The sequence below is a fragment of the Arachis ipaensis genome, chromosome B02 (genome assembly GCF_000816755.2).
Source record: "Arachis ipaensis cultivar K30076 chromosome B02, Araip1.1, whole genome shotgun sequence".
NCBI classification, from domain to species: Eukaryota; Viridiplantae; Streptophyta; class Magnoliopsida; order Fabales; family Fabaceae; genus Arachis; species Arachis ipaensis.
The window spans coordinates 77928752-77948906 of NC_029786.2; the positions used below are offsets into that span (position 1 = coordinate 77928752).

General features: G+C 34.7%; 1 protein-coding gene and 1 long non-coding RNA gene across 2 annotated transcripts in view; both read left to right on the forward strand.

Annotated features, from left to right (window-relative positions):
• Positions 1-2541, forward strand: part of LOC107627413 (berberine bridge enzyme-like 27) — a 10492-nt gene extending 7951 nt beyond the window's left edge. The window contains exon 2 of the mRNA XM_016330245.1: positions 2072-2541. Coding sequence (XP_016185731.1) covers positions 2072-2541 — 470 coding nt within the window. The remainder of the gene's footprint in view (positions 1-2071) is intronic.
• Positions 17048-20155, forward strand: part of LOC107625488 — a 9491-nt gene continuing 6383 nt past the window's right edge. Inside the window, exon 1 of the long non-coding RNA XR_001617283.2 lies at positions 17048-17058. This is a non-coding gene — a long non-coding RNA (uncharacterized LOC107625488). The remainder of the gene's footprint in view (positions 17059-20155) is intronic.

Sequence of the window (20155 nt, forward strand, 5' to 3'; positions counted from 1 at the left end):
AATAGGACTGACAATATGAATAAACACTTATTATTTTCTAAATTTCTATCAAATATAGCAGCTGAGATCTCAGTTTAACAAGGATTTCATGATGATAACAGTCATTGCCATATTGATACTTTCATTCTAACTGTTACAGGAAAATGACAAGAAAATAAAAGCTAGAAAAGTTGGTGAAAGATATCGTTCATGTATTCATGGTAGAAGAAAGAAATGAGGCAAAATGGATACACAATGGAAAATAAGGCAGTACATGCTAACAAAAGGAAACCTATGCCGTAAAATGTAAATAAGAAATGAGATAGCTACATCCAACTTTGTATTGGAAGAAACTCTTGTATCATTCATTTTGTTAGCAGAAAAACCAAGTTTGTGCTTGGTCAAGAGTGAAAAGGAAAGAGATTTGTGTACTAGGAAAATATGTTTGTAAAATATTATTCAATTAGTGAAAACTAGTACAAAAGATCTTGCTTCAGCATTTAAATTAATTTGTTATGTTTTCTGTTAAGTTGTTTTGATACAAATGTAGCAACATGTTTTCAATTGCAGTAAAAATCTCGTCACTTATATTTGAAATATAATCGTGAAGGTGAATAGAAAATTTGCAGTAATCTAATGAACTTCAAAATTTGACAGCCTCTCGAGATACTAATGACAATACCATATGCAGAATTTTCCAGAAACAATGTGCAAAGCATTTCTTGGACAAATGACGTGCTGTGCACTGTATGCATTGAGCCTATGCTGACACAGCATTTGCATTCCACACTTGCCCCTTTGGAAAATATGTCATATGTCAATTTGAGGTCCGCATTGGTTTGCATAATCATAAAAAGATGCTGCATCTTCACATAAAAAGGCTGCAACAAAATGTCATAGATCAACATTAAAAATTAAAAAGGAGTATTTAACTAGGAATATTACTTTATATGCAATCAAATAATACTGGTATAAATTCATGTAAATGTTATATTAACTTTCTACAATGTGCACAAAATAAAATATAAAAAATAATTAATAATTAATAACATTAAAAAGGAGTATTTAACTAGGAATATTACTTTATATGCAATCAAATAATACTGGTATAAATTCATGTAAATGTTATATTGTTGAATAACTTTCTATTAAAATATATTTTAACAAAACTCATCTGACATACCTTTTTCATAAATCACAATTTAGGATAATATATAAGATTAAGACACACATCAATACAAGTTGTAAGTTGTTTTAGATGATAGTTATAATAAGTGACCATAATTTGATAGTTGACCCAATAATTTCCTTGCCAATTTCTGAGTTAATACTTAAAATGGCTCTGAAATTTGATTTCCAACGTAATTTAGTCCATAAACTTTTAATTGACACAAATTGTACCCTGAAATTTTGACCCGTGCCTCAATTTGGCCCTTCCGATGTTTTTCGTCACCAAAAAACTGACTTGACAATTTCAAATGACACGTGGCACTGTAACAATTAGATGACATGACCAAATTTTTCAAGGCATCAATTTAACCCCTCACAATTTGAACATAAAACCTAGCGCAGCCCCAATTCTCCCAAATCGTAGTAGTTAATGTGTGTTCTAAGTACACATGATAAGTTTATTATTATTAAAAAATTTTAAATATTTTTATTTAATAAATATAAAATAAATACATTAAAAGTTTAAATTTTTTCATATTTTCAATAAAAAATTTATTAATTTATAAACTTAACATGTCTCCTTAAAACACAAAATAGATAAACTTTTGTTTTATTAGTGGCAAATAATTTTTGTATTTAACATACTATTTATACATTTGTTCTAAAGTTTTAAAAGAATTTTTGAAGAATTATTTAAAAATCACATAAAAAAAAAAATCGATCTCTTGCAAAATGGAGGAGGGGGAATGCAGATTTCTGTAACTCGCTTCTGATGCTACATATAATTTGGAGTTCAATTCCATTCTTGGGACCTTTCACAAAGGGGATCTTTCACAAAGTTTTGCAGAATTTGGGTTGCAGCGAAGCAACTTCACTGAGATGAGTTAGATTCAATCTGTTCTTTACTTTGCAAGCTTTTCAGTGGACCAGTCCTTGGAGGTCTTGCTCAATAGGAACATAACATCCTCAAGTTTCAAAACAAAATCTGATTACGTAACAGAACCGATTTCAACTACTGGATTAGAAGGGCTATGCAAGATGCTGGTTTTGGAGGAGTCACAATTTATGATCCTGACGCCATATGATGGAATAATGAGTGAGATTCTAGAATCAGCAACTCCATTCCCTCACAAAAAGGGTATGTTATATGGAATCCAATATTCTGTTAGTTGGAATTCCAATGAAGATGCAACTAAGTACATAAAATGGATAAGAACACTCTATGATTACTTGGCGCCGTATGTGTCAAAGTTGGCAAGGCGAGCATACTTGAATTACAGGGACCTTGATTTGGATGTGAATGGTCTGAATACAAGCTATGTTAAAGCACAATCTTGGGGCCTCAAATATTTCAACCAAAACTTTAAGCGGCTAGTAGAAAGTGAAGGCTAGAGTTGATTCTGGAAACTTTTTCAAGAATGAACAGAGCATTCCAATTGGGGTTGTGTTAGGTTTTATGTTCAAATTGTGAGGGGTTAAATTGATGTCTTGAAAATTTTGGCCATGTCATCTAACCGTTACAGTGCCACGTGTATTTAAAATTGTCAAGTCAGCTTTCCGATGACAGAAAATGTCGAAAGGGCCAAATTGAGGCCAAGGTACAATTTGAATCAATTAAAATTTTAAAGACTAAATTACATTGGGGGTCAAATTTCAAGGGTCTTTTTGAGTATTAATTCCCAATTTCTTTTGGTTAATTAATTTTATAGTTATTGACCAACTATGACAACTTTCTTATTTATCACTTTATATGAGTTTATCGCTATTCGATAGGAGCTTGTGGTTCATTTCGTTTTAGATTCGGTTCGATTCATTTAAAATATAGTTATTTTTATTAACATGATACTATATAATTAGGTGCAATTTATTTATATTTTAATATATTTTATATTTATTAAGATCTATCATACTCTTCTTTTATAATATTCTTTAATTTTTATTTAATAAGACTCAATAATTTATCCAAAAATTGTGCATCCAATCCACAAAATTTGTTTGAGTTTGTTTTGGGACAATTTACTAAAATAAAATATTTGAGTTTTAATATTATCGAAATACAACTTTTGCAGTTTAGATACCAAAATACAATTTTTTAAAAATCTATGCAAACTGCGAGAGGGGTCCACAGATTCTGAATACATATAAATCGTGGGTGAGGTTTCACAGTTTACTTTCAAAAGTTATTTGCATAGAAACCGTGGTAAGGGTTCCACGATTTCTGTTGGAAGATAAAACGAGCATAAACAATCTTTTTTGTGTAAGGCCTGAACATAAGAAAAAATACCAGGCAAAGTTTTTTTGTGTAAGTAGATTGTACATTGATAAATAAAGTTAGAAAAAGTCACAAAAAAAAGTTAGAAGTCAAATTGACTCATAAATAACTAGGTAAGTTGAGTTGAAAAATTTATTATTACATAAGCCAAGTTTAAACTTATTAAGCTTAGTTTATTTGCTAGTAAATTGGATTTATTTTCACACACTATATTGATGAATTGCTAAATTACATTAGTTATGTGTAAGTTAGCATTCTAAACATTTTGATATTTGAAAAAAAAATTATTTGCTTCTTCAATTATATTATTTATATACTAATATTAATTATTAAATTAATCATTCATATAAAAAAATATATTGAATATATTAGTTAATAGATGAATATGTAATTTTTTATAAAAATGCTATTTTATCGTTACTCACTTTCAATTTTCATGTTTACTAGGTAGAAAAAAACTCATGTTATTTCAATGAATTTATGAAAGGCAGTCAAATAATATATGAATTTTTTATTGGGTATTGAATTAGACTCATACAAAATAGTTAGATTATCACCTACTAACTCATGAATTTGATGTTAGTTGTAGAATGAATATCACACTTTTATATTATTTATAGGTAGTATATATACCAAGTCTATCATTTTACATTCTAACATTGCCTACTAATTAATAATTACACACGAAATATATATCATTTATTAATATCTTCTTATATTTACGTTAATAGAAAATGGATATTGTGAGATTGAATAGGTATAAATATAATAATGATAAAAATAAAGAAGAAAAAGAGGAGGAGGAAGAAGAAGAAAAAGAAGAAAATAAAAAAAGACTAATAAAAAAAGAGTAAGCAAGCCAAGAAAATAGAGAACAAAGAAAAAAAAAGAGAAAAATAAAAGATTAAGCCAAGAGAGTGGAAGAAGAGATTTTGATGGATTTTGCAATTTATGCAAAAAAAAGAAAAAAGATTTTGTGGAACCCCTACCACAGTTTCTATGTGTTAGTCAAAAAAATACTTTCGAAATGATAAGTTAATTCGAAATGCTGGAGAGATGTTAGGAAGGGAGTAGAAATCGAAAGGACACACGTGCAAGTGTTAAATGGAAGTTATCTGATGCGTACTCGATTTCGATACCTTAACAAATCGGAAAAGTAATTCGAATAGAGAATCGAACGGTTACACAAAGAAGGAAGTTGAGTTGGAAATTTTTTGGTAACGTTTATTAGCAAAAGAGCGGAAACGGTTACCTAGAAATGCGCATACAATGTAGCACCATGCAATTAGTGGTCGGTTATAGAGGTAGATTATAAATATTAGCAAGTTTTAAGAAATAAAGGTTGGAACTTTTCTTTAGAAATACACTCGAGCACACTCACATCCCCAGCAAATTTCGGAGTCTGCATTTGAGTTCGATTTCCTTAGGTTCCTTCCATTGTCTTTAAATTTCCATTTATAATTTCTGTAAACTTTACTTTTTTTTGTTAGATTTATCTTCAAAGCATCCTTTAATTTTATTGTCAGATTTACATTCAAAGTTTCTTTTACTTATCTGCCCAGTTTATGTTTCAGTATTTTTAAGTTTTCTGTCAAAAGCCCTTTGATCAAATCGAAAGTATTTTAATCGCTTTCTTTATAATTCAGTACAACTCATTTCGATTTTAGTCAGTTTACTTTTTGAATCTTTTCTTTTACACTTCTTTTATCTTTTTGCCACTTTTCAAACTTATTTTCTATTTTAATACTCGTCTAATTCGAGAATCTTTGATGCACTTATAGAACTGGTACCTGCAAAAGAAGAGTAGGTTTCGCTCCCAGACCATTAGAATCGAACCACTATCGATTTGCTAAAAATTGACAAAAAAAATTGACACGCCCGGTGGGACAGTTTTAAACTGAAGTGTGTCAAAAGATTTATTTATTTGTGTCATTTGGTGTATGCAATTGAGAAGTGGAAGGATTATTCACATGGCTGATGAAGTGTCAAATGTGAATGGTGGTTCGTCCACCAATGACAGCATACCAGTAACTGTGCAATCTTCGAACGTCACTTCACGTTCGGAAGGTTTGGGTGTAAGTGAAAGTACGGTGGTTACTAGTGTACAAACTGGAAATGTTGGACGTAATATTCGTCAATGTGGTAACTTACCACCAGTCCAGCCTATAATAACCACCGGTTGGCCTCCTTATGGTCTTCCTCCCGGCTGTACTCTGCCAGTGAGTAGTTTCATTCCTCCTGTTTGTTTCGGAAGTGTAAATGGAGGAAATAATTCTCAAAATCCACAACAGTATTTTGAGTTCTCACGTGATTATAATGTGGGCTCTACATCAAATGCCTCTAATTTCATGGCGGTATTTCGACAATATGTAGAGGAAAGCCATCATGATTTAGTCAATTTATTGACTCAACAAATGACCACAATTTTAAATCCTATGATGGCTGATCACGAATCAAAATTTGAACGTTTTGTAAGGCAAGTCGAACGAATTGCTCGAATTGTTGATTATGATGAAGGAGAAAGGCATGATGCCAGGGGGAACAATAGAAAGCTTCAGAAATATATTTCAAAATGAAAATAATCTTTTGAATAGGGAGAATCCTCAGAAAATTTCCCGTGGTCAAAATGCATATGATGTTTTAGCTAGATTACGTGTTAATCATGGTGGTGAACGTTATCAAGTCACAAGAATTGTGGATGAAGTGCTCAATCGAGTTAGTTTGAACGTTGGTTTGATGAATCGACCCCACTTTGTGTCTGCTTTTCCTCAGGTTGTTCAAATGGTTGAAGTGCCAAGAGGGGTGAAAAATCCAAAAATAATCACAAAATTTGCAGGGGAAGTCGGAGAGTCAACTACTGAATATGTCGCTCGATATTTAGTCGAGATTGGGAATCAAGCCAATTATGAGAATTTGAAAAATGAAGTTTTTTTCCTTCTTCGTTAACGAAGAATACGTTTACTTGGTTTTGAAATCTCAGACCAAATTCGATAACGACATGGAATCAGTTGGAAATTGCTTTTCACGCTCAATTTTATCGAGGGGAATTTAATGTGGCAATTACTGACCTAGTTACTTTGAAATGAGAGGATGGTGAAACCATCGATGATTATATGCTATGTTTCAAAAATGCTAGAAGTAGATGCTACGTGTCATTACCTGAGAGTGAAGTGGTGAAAATAGCAGTTATGGGGTTAGGATTTTATATACGTCGAAAACTGCTTAATGTGCATATACCTGACTTAGCCCATTTGGCTGAAAGGGTTCGTCAGGTCGAATTAATGAAAAAAGAAAAGGAGAAATATAGGAATGAACAAAAGTTAAAGAGTAAACCTTTTACTCGAAAGGAGAAGCTTGCTTACGTGACTATGGAGTCCTCGGATGAGAAATTTGATCTTGAAGCAGAGGTTGATTTGGCTGAACTTAAAAAGGGTCCTCCATATGTTTGCTCCTTACTTAAAAAATTCCCTAGTAATGAAAAGTCGAATGATTCAAAACTAAAGAGTGGGAAGAAATATAGTTTGGATATTTCAAAATCTGATCAGATTTTCGATGTGTTGCTTAAAGATAAACAATTAATTCTGCCTGAGGGTAGAACTTTACTTTCGGTGAAAAATTTAAAAAGGAAACCTTATTATAAATTTCACCAAGCAACCAATCATTCGACTAATAGTTGTGTTCGTTTCAGGGACTTAATTCAGGAAGCCATCATAGAAGGACGATTGAAGTTCGAAGATGGGAAAAAAGAAATGAAAGTTGATGTTGATCCTTTCGAGGCTGAAGCTAGTTTTGTTGAACCATATTTTGGAGTAAATATGGTTGGTATGTCTTATGACTTTGATATGGCTCTAGGTGATTTCGAGTCGCAAGTCCGATCAGTATATCCTCGAGCAGGGGATGGATTACTGGATTTCTTAGTGCAGTAAAAGATCAAAGATCGTGATGTATCTTTGTGTCCTCGATGTAATGTTGTATTTGACGCTGAGGCTGCAGCGATCTTTGAGAAGGAATGGATGAAAAAGGAGTTGGCTCATAGGGAGGAGCAGGCTCATTAAAGACAACCTGTTAGACGAGTGGAAGGAGAAAGTTCAAGGGCTCCTCAGCATAATGTTGTTGCACCGATGAGTCGCTCCCAGGCTATTCGAGATGCGCAATATCGGCGAAACCCACAGTGGGGACATCGAGGGCCTCCTCGAAATCAATATCTTTATCAACATGGTCGAGCCAGAGGATACCTGAGGGGAAGAGGAAGAAAGAGTTTACCTCAAAACAAGAAGCCTCAGGGTGACAAAGGCAAGGGGGCAACACCTTCGATGCATTCCCGAATAGTTTTTTGCTCTGATGGGAAAACATGCTCGAAGACTATTCCTTCCCCCACGAAATTGGAGAAGGGCAAGGCAATAGTTCATACTCCAGGGGTTGACAAAGGCAAAAAGGCTGATTTGGATGAAGAATACTTTGAGGAAGGAGATGATGAGATGGTCGGAACTATTTCGATTATTCCAACTGAGTATCTGGGTGAGTATGAAGGCGACCCCGAAGAAGATTATGACATGGACGCTAAAGAAGCCTTTTCTTTCATCCTATATGAGGATGAACCAGGGTGTTTTCTGAGGCCCACCGAAAAGTAAAAGTCTCATCTTCGCCCACTACACATTACTACTACCTTGAGTGGGATTAAAGTGAATAAAGTGTTAATTGATGGTGGAGCAGCAATAAGTCTCTTACCAGAAAGGATAGTGGTGAAAGTTGGTAAGCATCCTGATGATTTGGTCCCCACCAATATTGCTATAACAGACTTTAGTGGTTCTTCTACTCCTGCAAAAGGTCTGGTTACTTTAGGGGTGAAAGTGGGGTCATCTGAACGAAATACTATTTTTGTGGTGGTGCCATCGAAAGCAAGTTACAATGCTTTACTAGGTTGAGACTGGATTCATGGAGTTGGAGCTGTACCATCTACTGTACATCAAAGTGTCCTCCTTTGGACAGAGGATGGCAAGCCTGAAGTTCTTAAGGCAGATTCGAATTTATATGTCAAACAGCTGCATGTCGATTTCAGGGTATACAGTCCGAAACTGAAGCCTTTAAATGTTGACAGGGCGTTGAATTCTTATAAATGCGAGGGCTGCTATTTGTCTTCAGAAGGCTTGACAGTGAAATTGCGCCATCCACATCTGAATGTTACCCCAACTGGCTGGGATTGTTCATCTTAAGGGATCTGAGGCATTATTCGATGGAACGTGTGCAAGATGTCTGGAATTACCTGGTAATTTTAAATAATTATTTAAATAATTTCCCTTCTGTAGGAAATAAAGGTAATTCTTCTGATGAAGTAGGGTCATTTAGGAATGTAATTTCTTCTCTTAGTAGTAAGAACTCGATGTCTTCAATCGAGTTTAGTCATGGTTTATGTTTTTCTACATTTTATAATGCAAATGATATTGTTAGTCGAACTGCCAATTTAATAGCAGAAGTCCATTGTGTTGAAAATAAAGCTGATGTTAATCCAGCAAGTGATCAAGTTCATCTTATTCCTAATGAATCTGTTTATTTCTCTTTTGATTGCATCTATGATTTAGAACCTTTGGGTTTCAAAAAATATTCAGTAAAAGATGAGGATTATTTAAAAGGGTTTGAATCTCAAGATCCCCTAGAAGAAATTAATTTGGGGTCTCTTGATGATGTTTGAATCACTTATATTTGTAAAGATCTCATAGATCCTTTCTGAACTAAACTTTTTCATCTTTTACATGAATTCAAAGATTGTTTTGCTTGGGAGTATCATGAGATTCCTGGTCTTGATTGTTCTCTTGTAGAACATTGTTTAGCATTGAAACCAAATGCTCGACCTGTGAAGCAAACTCCTCGTCGTTTTGCTCCAGAAATCAATCAAAAGATTAAGGAAGAAATAGAACGGTTGATTAAAGCAAAGTTTATTCGAACCACACGTTATGTGGAATGGGTTTTGAATATTGTTCCTGTTAATGAAGAAAAATGGAAAGTTAAGGGTGTACATTGATTTTAGAGACTTGAATAATGCTACTCCGAAGGATAAATATTTTATGCCAATCGCAGATATGTTGATCGATTCTACAGTGGAAAATGAAATCCTAAGTTTTATGGACGGTTATTCAGGATATAACCAAATCTTCATTGCAGAAGATGATGTGTCCAAAACTGCCTTTCGTTGTCTCGGGGAATTAGGCACTTATGAATGGGTGGTTATACCTTTCGGTTTGAAAAATGATGGTGCAACTTACCAGCGAGCAATGAATGCCATATTCTATGAGTATATTGGAAGATTTATGGAAGTGTATATTGATGATGTTATGGTCAAATCGATTTCGGTGAATCAACATATTGATCATCTAAGGAAAGTATTTGTTACTATGCGAAAGAAAGGATTGAAAATGAATCCTTTGAAATGTGCCTTTGGTGTATCATCTGGGAACTTCTTAGGTTTTGTTGTTCATAAAAAGGTGATTGCAATTGATAAAAGCAAGGCTGATGCGATATTAGCATTGTCTTCGCCAAAATCGAAAAAAAGAAGTGCAGTCATTCCTAGGTAAAGTAAATTATCTTAGAAGGTTCATTTCGAATCTTTCTGATCGAACTCGAGTGTTCGTGCCTTTAGTAAAACTAAAGAATGATTCACAATTCGAATGGACAAATAAGCATCAACAGGCATTCGATTCAATAAAAGCATACTTGTCTAAGGCTCTAATTATGGCGAGTATCCGACCACATGAGCCCTTAAAATTGTACATTGTAGCATCTGCAAACACAATTGGGTGTATGCTAGCCCAAGATGATGAGAATGGGCATGAACGGGTAGTTTATTGCCTTAGTTGTGTTTTGACCGATATTGAAACAAGGTATTCCCCAATAGAAAACTTGTGTTTATCCTTATACTATGCGTGCATGAAATTAAAGTGCTATATGGTGGCTAAATTAGTAAAAGTTGTAGCACAAACTGATCTCATCAAATATATATTGAGTTTTCCAATGTTACGAGATCGTTTAGGGAAATGGATGCTCGCTTTGACAGAGTTCAATTTGCAATATGTCCCAGCAAAAGCTATGAAAGGTCAAGTCATTGCAGATTTTCTAGTTGATAATTTGAATAATCAAAATGATCGGGGGTAAATGTAATTGATATTAAATTCAATTATTAGAAATTATATTTTGATCGATCCAAGCACAAAGATGGTGCATGGGTTGGAATTCTTATTATCTTGCTAGAAGGGATTCCATCAGAATTCTTGTTTGAGCTAAAATATCCTTGCTCGAATAACATGGCAGAATATGAAGCTTTAATTTTGGGCCTTGAAATCTTGATCGGAAAAGGGGCTTTGGAAGTCCAAATCCTAGGGGATTCTTAGTCAGTCTTGAAACAGTTATCGAAAGAGTTCAAATGTAATAATGAGAAGTTGCAAAAATATTTGGCAATGGCTTGGGAGTTGTTAACTTCTTTTCGAAAAGTTTCTTTGGTTCATATCCCAAGGATTCATAATGAGGTCACTAATGAGTTAACTCAAATTACTTCGAGATATAGAATTGGCCCAGAAACATTAAGAAAATTATCCAGTATCCATCAAATTTTGGTGCCTGCGGATGAAAGGGAAGATTTGTGTATAGGCAAGTGGGAAGATGACAATTGGCGAAAGCCTATTGGTGAATATTTAAAGAATCCCATGAAGGATTACCATGTGTTCATAACACGCAGTAGAAGAAAAGAAAGTAATTCTAAAGATCTATTTTGTGCTTAAACTTTATTGCAATAATGAATATATAGTAGATCAGATCTAAATACCTGAGTACGCTAGTAAAAATCTTTTTCTCTTTCGATGGTACGAAGGCGCTATGCGTATCCACACCAAGACCAACCTTTGCTGTCAACTCCTTGACCAATGGACATCTGATCTAAATTGAGAAACCTCTTGCAACTCTTTGCACGCCATAAAATTCTTTTCCAAGAAACAGGCTCACATACATTTATGTGTGTAGAGGTAAAGGAATAAAACTCTTGTTATTCTCGTCTGTAATTCCTTTACTCTTGGCATACATATATATAGTATGAGATTTGTTACTGATTTTAAATTTGAATCTCAATTCAAATTTAAATCATATCTTGAAATTCTAAATCTGAATCTTTCAAATTTATGAATCATATCATAACTCAATTTGAAAACAAAATCAGTTAGGATCTCATCCAAATTTAGAAATAGAATAACTAATTATTCTCAAATCTCATTTAATATTCTCAATCATCATACTGTTATTATATTCTTGGTGCTAGCAAAGAATATAATAATATTCTATTTGAATTAATATAATTATTTATTTGATCAAATCAAAATAATAATTAAATAATTCTACAGCAAAGATTAGAACACTCGTTAGTGTGTGACCCCATAGATTTAATACTAAGTGTGTAGTAAATTAGTCATACTAAATTTACTAATCAAGGTTGGCGTCTAGCAACACTCTCCAACGACCCAATAGTATGAAGTAATATATTTTTACTAAGAACTTCAGAAGAACGAAGTATAATTCCTTCCATCTTTCCAGCTCTTGGTTAACCTTTAGAGTATGGTTTAATTGTCAAACTCTAACTTGTTACCATTATTATAATGAACTGTGAATGACCTAAGAAACTCATTTCTTCATTCATTCAATTCCCTTAACCAATGTTTTATTCATCTCAGTCACTATAATCATAGAGCTCAAACTCTTTACCGGGAGTTGACGGATTCCTTATTGACTAATCATTAATTCTACAAGTATTTAAATCATACCCAATATCCATTCAACTAGCACCCTAGGGTATTAGGTGTCCGGAATCAAAGTATAATAAATACATTGTTAATTACTATGATAGTCGCATGTCAAAGAAAACTCTATTACTATGTTCATCTTGATAATATCCTATTGAAAAATATACGGTAATTATAACCATTAGGAATTCTCAAAGTGAGTCAGTTCAATGGTTATATCTCTATATGTACCATATATATATATAATTTAATAAATGAGATCTATTAATCTTCATCCAATGAAGACCATTATATATATATTGATCTTTCCGGATTATTAATGTCCTTTTTAATAATCCTATGACCAAGAACAATTTAGATTAAATTATAAAAAATTTATCTCTCAATATTATGATCACTATCACGATGATAAATCACTAAATTTAATCAAGGACTTTATTATATTAACATTTTAATATAATAACAATAACAAATTATTTGACGCATGATTGATTGGATTGTGGTCATACTCATTATTCCCAACATCCCAGCATCCCAGTTGATAGAAAGGTAAAATTGCAAGCAATAAATTTTGTCTTGATGGTTGATGAGTTGTATAAGAAGGGAATCAATGGAAGTCTGTCGAGATGTCTAAGTCAAGATGATAAAGACATTGCTTTAGGTGAAGTTCATAAAGGGATATGTGGTGCTCATCAGGCTGGAAAGAAGATGAAATGGGTGCTATATCGAAATCATGTATATTGGCCATCCATGATCAAAGATTGTATCGAATATGCAAAAGTGTGTCTAGAATGTCAAAAGCATGGATCGATACAACAGATCCCAGCGTCTGAGTTGTATTCGATTATAAAACCATGGATGTTTAGGGGTTGGGCTTTGGATCTTATTGGATTGATTCATCCTCCTTCATCGAAACATCATAAATTTATTCTGGTAGCAATTGATTATTTTACAAAGTGGGTCGAAGCAGTTCCTTTAGTAGAAGTTGGGCAAAATGAAATAATAGATTTTATTGAGGAACATATAATCCATCGATTTGGAATTCCTCAAACATTGAGCACTGATCAAGGGTCTATGTTTACTGGTCAGCGAATCAAGAATTTTACAGCTTCGAGGAATATAAATATGGTTACTTCAACCCCTTATTATGCACAGGCCAATGGGCAAGTTGAGGAAGCAAATAAAATCCTGATAAGTTTGATTAAAAACAGGTCGGGAATAGACTTCGAACTTGGCATGAAACGTTAAGTCAAGTATTATGGGCTTATCGAAATTCACCAAGAGGGTCAACAGGTACGTCGCCCTATAAATTAGTATATGGCCATGATGCTGTGCTACCATTGGAAATTAATTTGAATACTTTGAGGGTGTCAAAACAGAACTACTTGTCAGTCGATGATTATTGGAATGCAATGTTTGATGAGTTGAATGAATTAGATTCAGAGCGAATCTTGGCACTTGAAAATATGATTCGACAAAAAGAAAGTGTTGCTCGAAATTACAATCGTCGAATAAAGGAGAAATGCTTCAATATAGGTGACTTGGTTTTGAAAGTTATTTTACCAATGGAAAAGAAATCGAGAGTTCTTGGCAAATGGTCCCATACTTGGGAAGACCCTTTCCAAGTGATAGGATTATTTTCTAGAAATGCATATCGAATCAAGGATATCGAATCAGAAAATATAATCAATTCGATTAACGGAAAGTATTTGAAGCAATATCATTGTTTGATGAATTAGAATTAAAGTGCATAAGTCTGAAAATAAAGAAAACCATTACAAATACTGAAGTCTAAGGTGTAGAAATGTAAGACGCCATAAGCTCTACTAAGTCTGAGTGTAGCTTTACCCTTTCATTGTTCAGAACTGAAAGTGTCTCAGCATGCTTGAATTCTTCATATTGGGCCTTGCCAAGTTGTTTCTCACATTCTTCTTGTTTGGCCTCAATAGAAACAATTTCTTGCACAAGTTGTTGTTGTTCATGCTGGACAGTGGCTAGAGGTGTAGCTATATCTGCCTTCTTCTTCCAAATTTTTGCCAGTCTTTCATTGATCTGAGCCAATTCTGCTTCAAGTTTTCTCTCTTCATTATCATAGTAAGCTTGAACGGAGAGGGCTTGACAGATTCTTAAATCGAATTCTTCACGGGAAGCCTGGATTGGCTGCAGAGCTGCAGCATAGCTTTTGGATTCAGTTCTAATTTGGGCCACTGTACCCTTGATCTCTTGTAGTTTTTCTTAGGTAGTTACGCTCTTGTTAGCAATTTGTATGAACTGTTTGACTATAGCATAGTATGAGGACGGGACATGGAGTTCAAGAGATGAACTTAAAATATCAGACAAAAGTTTGTTCAGGGCTGCATCATTGGTCTATTCGATGGGTGGATGGTCCAGGAGCTTGAGAAGTGACAGAAGTTATTCTCGAGCATTAACATTCAGCTCAGATAAAGGACCATATGTAGAAGGACCAATGAGTACAGGGGTAGAAATAGGCACATTGTCTTCCTGAATAGCTTGGTTTAGGATGGTGACTAGGTTAACTAGGTTGACATTTGCAGATTCAGTAGAAACACCCAAACCTTCAGATCCTTGACCAAGGAAAGTTTGAAGTTCAGCTTGTTTGAAAGGACTGAAGGTTCTTTGAGGAGAAGGAATGGTTTCTAGAACTCTAGATGGAGAATCCGAATCAGGAGCAGTAGTCTCAGCGACTCGAGAGGGAGAGTCCGAATCAGGGGCCATTTGAAATTCAGTAGAAGGTGCAGCCTGCTTGGTTGCAGAAACATGTCCAATGCTCAAAGGCTGTGTTGGAGATTGATGGGTGTGCTCCTTTGTTAAGTCGACTACTTGTGTCCTGGTTGGATGTGGAAAAGCGACTTGGAGAGGCTGAACAGACTCTGTGGCTTGGATTGATGAGTGAGATGTGGTTTGTCTTAAGTCTTGTTGTTGTTGTTGTTGTTGATGTGGCTGGTCAGGTGCCAGAGATGAGGTAATTGATTGAGTAGCAGTAACTGGCTGAAATGCAAGGTACATTAAGTCGAGATTTATTTTGACTAAATCGACATATATGCGAAAATGATATAATGTTACTGGAATGGGTCTTGTTCCTCGAACTAATAGAGAGCCCAGATCTGAATCAATTGTATCCTCCAACTGTGAGGATGCAGCAAGGATATTCTGAATAAATGGCTCACTTTCATCAGAATTTGCACTCGACGGTTGCAACTGTAACTAAAGAAAGATTGACATTAAAAGAGTTGCAAGTGAATGTGATTAGCGAAGAATCTCAGTTAAAAAATGAGCGTTTAAATGTAGTTACCTTCCTAGAAGTCTTCAAAGGCGTCCGTCGACTTTTCGTTAGTGGTTGGCGTGAAGAAGCTGTAGCTTCAGCTTTTCTTTTCTGAGTCTTCTTTGGAGAACTCTCAGCAGTAGGGACCGCTTGGACAACAGAACGCTTAATCTCTTCCAAGGTGCGACTGTACTTAGAGTAGTAAGCAGTCCACCAATCGAAGCAAGATTTTGTGATGTAAGAGCTTCGATCGTAAACAAGGTGATTATAGCCTTCTTTTTGTTGTTGATTTTTTAAGAGGCACATATCAAGCTCTTTCTTTGAAGCCAAAGTAATATGGCAAAATGGCATGCTGTTTCTGGGGAGTGGAGTTGGGATAGCTTGTGAGAAGCCAAGTTTCCTGGCTGTGTAATGAGGGACATACAGAGTTACCTTGAAACGTTCTTTTTTATGTTGAGGTAGTCCTGTAGGAATCACTTGTACAACCAGTAAGTTTGCCCAACTCCTGTTAGCAAGCTCATTTTCTTCAGTATCGTTGGGGAAGAGGAAGCACTCTAGCCAAGCAGGACCACAATTTCGACGCAAAAAATAGGTGAAATTGAGGTCCTCGTTATGGAAGTCTTTGAAAGAATGAAAAAGGGAAAAGACAGCCCAAAATCAGTCTTCATCTGATTGTACTTCTAAAAAATTTGGCTTGAAATTAGCCAATCGGAAGCCTTCAATGTGTTGTTTGTCTGTAGCACCACCTCCAGAATTTATCATATACTTTTCGAAAATGACATTAAGGCATAGTTGAAGAAGCCAGAGATGGCCACCTGTACTGATCAAATATTTGTTTCGAAGACAATTAACAAACTGGCCAAGTTCTTTGAAAACATGCCTTAGAAGAAGTTTGGCCAAGTTAAAGTTGTTCCCTTCATGAAGTAGAGCAGCAAGAGGAAGGAAAAGCTTTTGCATTTGAACACTTCGAGAGCAGAAGACAATTGTATTTAGCCAGTAGAACAGAAAGGCTACATGTTCATCATCTGTAATGGCAGTGCTCTCCGCACCTATGTGATGAACAATAAAGTCACTGTAGGAAGTTGTGGAGGCAATGTTGTACTGTTGCCTTGGCTGCATGTCAGAGGTGAAGTCTAAAGGACTAATTGGGAGTTCTATAATAGCAGCCACATCTAAAAGTGACATACCAATCATCCCACAAGGAAGGTGGAAATTATTGGTAGTCCTGTTCCAGAAAAAGGTCACGGCTCCGATCATCCAAGGGAGCGTCGAAGGTGAAAAGTGAGAAAGTCTCTGAAGATCTTGAATTCCAAAAGCCCCTAAGCAGCGCTTTTCGATGGAGCAAGACGCTCATACCAGGCTGTGAAGTCAGTCCCACGAGGGTTGATTTTCGAGTTATTTCTAAAGGGTTTTTTATTGATGAAAAAAGAGATATCAAGGTCTCGATTGGTCAACAAATCTTCCCCTTGAGCACTGGGGAAGAAAGGAAGTTTTTTGCTTGCCCTTTCCAAATTCTCGACGGGACCAATGAAACAATGGATATCTTCACCCACAGTAAAGGGAATAAGGATTCTGGGGTCATTTATTTGAAGTTGTGGGTCATCAATGACTTCATCATTGACCTGATTCAACACGTGAAGAGCTGGAGGAGCCGGTGGTTGCACCATGAGGCCTTTGCCTTTGTCTTGTGCAGCAATATGGGATGAAGAAGCAGCCATTGAAGAGCAAAGAAGAATGAAGATTGAAGAGTAAAAGTTATGCAAGAAGGGTGAATGCAAGAGAAGTCGAAAGAATGGAAACTCGAGAAAGATTGAGCAAAGAGAGAAGTGTTGGATTTAAAGGGAGTTTCAGTGTAGCCGTTATTACAAAGGGAATTCAAGGAGAAAAGAGGTAACTTTGTGAAGAAGGCGAAGTGGTGGAGAGAGAAAGCACGAGTCACGGGAAACGTGTCAAACGGGTCAGAATTAATGGAGAAGGTAAATGATAACTATGGTCAGTTAAAGTGATTGAAAACTGGATTAGGATTAAGTGTTTCATCTTCCAAAGAATGACTTCGAAGATAAACACATTAATCCTAGGGGCAATTTGTTAGTCGAAAAAATACTTTCGAAAGGATAAGCTAATTCGAAATGCTGGAGAGATGTTAGGAAGGAAGTAGAAATCGAAAAGACACACATGCAAGCGTTAAATGGAAGTTATCTGATGCGTACTCGATTTCGATACCTTAACAAATCGGGAAAGTAATTCGAATAGAGAATCGAACGGTTACACAAAGAAGGAAGTTGAAGGCTTTTCTCTGAGTTGAGAATTTTTTTGTAACGTTTATTAGCAAAAGAGCAGGAACGGTTACCTAGGAATGCGCATACAAGGCAGCACCATACAATTAGTGGTCGGTTATAGAGGTAGATTATAAATATTAGCAAGTTTTAGGAAATAAAGGTTGGGACTTTTCTTTAGAAATACACTCAAGCACACTCACATCCCCAACGAATTTCTGAGTCTGCATTCGAGTTCGATTTCTGTAGGATTCCTTCCATTGTTTTAAAATTTCCATTTACAATTTCTGTAAACTTTACTTTTTCTTGGTTCAAAACATCCTTTAATTTTATTGTCAGATTTACATTCAAAGTTTCTTTTACTTATCTGCCCAGTTTATGTTTCAGTATTTTTAAGTTTTCTGTCATTTTAATCGCTTTCTTTATAATTCAGTACAAGTCATTTCGATTTTAGTCAGTTTACTTTTTTGAATCTTTTCTTTTACACTTCTTTTATCTTTTTGGCACTTTTCAAACTTATTTTCTATTTTAATACTCGTAGAACCTTTGATGCACTTATAGAACTGGTACTTGAAAAAGAGGATTAGGTTTCGCTTCCAAACCATTAAAATCGAACCACCATCGATTTGCTAAAAATCGACAAAATACTATGCAAATAACTTTTGAACGTAAACCGTAGAATTTTACCCACGGTTTATATGTATTCAAAATCTATAAGATTCCTCTCGCAATTTACATAAATTTTTAAAAAATTATATCTTGATATAAAAATTATATTTCGATAATATTAAAATTCAAATGTTTTATTTTAATAAATTGCTCTCATTTTTAACACGCTCAAAAAGCTAGCGCTTCTTGTTCTCACCTCAATTTATGAAACACCTCCTTATTAAGTATTTTTGTGAAGGATTATATTTGTAGATAATGTTGTGAAATAAAAGATATATATAATAGAGATGTACAAATAGAAGACTCTAGTATTAAAATAATTAGCCCAATAATAATTTATATATATATAATAATATTATATGTTGTAATGTGTATATATATACAAAGATAGAAAGAAGTATTAAAAATAAAGAGAGAGAGAATCGCATCTGTTTATTGTTGCAATCTCAATATAATAAAGATGGTTAATATTGCTATTAATATTATATGTAAAGAGTAATAGAAAATAGAATTTAAAATACTTATAAAATAAAAGAAGAGAAAGAATTGTAGTAGAAATATAAGAAGAAGAGTATTTGATTGCAGCATAAAATAAGATTGATTTGTATGAAAAGGAAGGGAGAATAGTATTTTGTTATTGTTTTGGTTTTACATCTGCAGGTGTACGGACTACAGGTCCAAAGACTTCACGTTTTGCAAGTGAGTCTAATTCAGCCTTCATGGCTGCTTCCCATTTTGGCCAATCATTTCTTTGTCGACATTCTTCGACTGATCTTGGCTCAAGATCGTTGCTTTCATGCATGATATCTAATGCCACATTATATGCAAATATTTCATTGACAATTGTCTTATTTCGGTCCCATTTCTCTCCTGTAAAGACATAATTTATCGAGATCTCGTCATTTTCACAATTTTCAGGTACCTGAACGTCTTCTGGCGTTATATCAGAATTTTGGACAACTGCGGGTGTCTCTACTATGTCTTTTTCAACAGGAATAGTATTTACCTCTTTTCTCTTTCGAGGATTTCTATCTTTAGAACCAACAGGCCTGCCACGCTTCTGGCGTGTATTTGCTTCAGTGGCTATTTTTCCTACTAGGACATCAATTCGAATTGGGACATTTTCCGCCCTGCCACGCTTCTGGCGTGAATTCGCTTCAGTAGCTACTTGTCCTAATGGGACATCAATTCGAATTGGGGCATTTTCTGCTGGTATATAAGATTTGGTTATCCTCTTTGTATCGGAAAATGCATTGGTATTTGATTGCATAAAAGATGATTGATTTATTTGTATGAAAAGGAAGGAAGAATAATATTTTTGTTCTGTTGTTATTGTTGTTTATTCCTTTTGCCCGTACATCCTTTTATAGGCATACAAAACTAGTTTTTTCAAACCTCATTAAATCCATTCTCTCTTGAGAATGATTCCTTCAATATTGAGAAGGTGAGTCTACGTGGTCATCCATATCACAACACAAAGCTTAAAGAATCACTTTACCATTTATTGTGATGATTCCGTTCCATAAAACTAAACACGAAAACTTGAATTTTTTTTTTTCTTTTTATAAATGAAAAGGTGAAAACTTTCACTGGTTGCATGATCGGTGCCTTGGTGGCATGAATAAGCCACGTGAATTTGCCTGCAAGACCGATAAGAATAAGCTTATGAAGTCAATTTCTTTCTAACACTAGAATGAGACCCGCGCAATGAGCAGAGCGGTAAATTAAC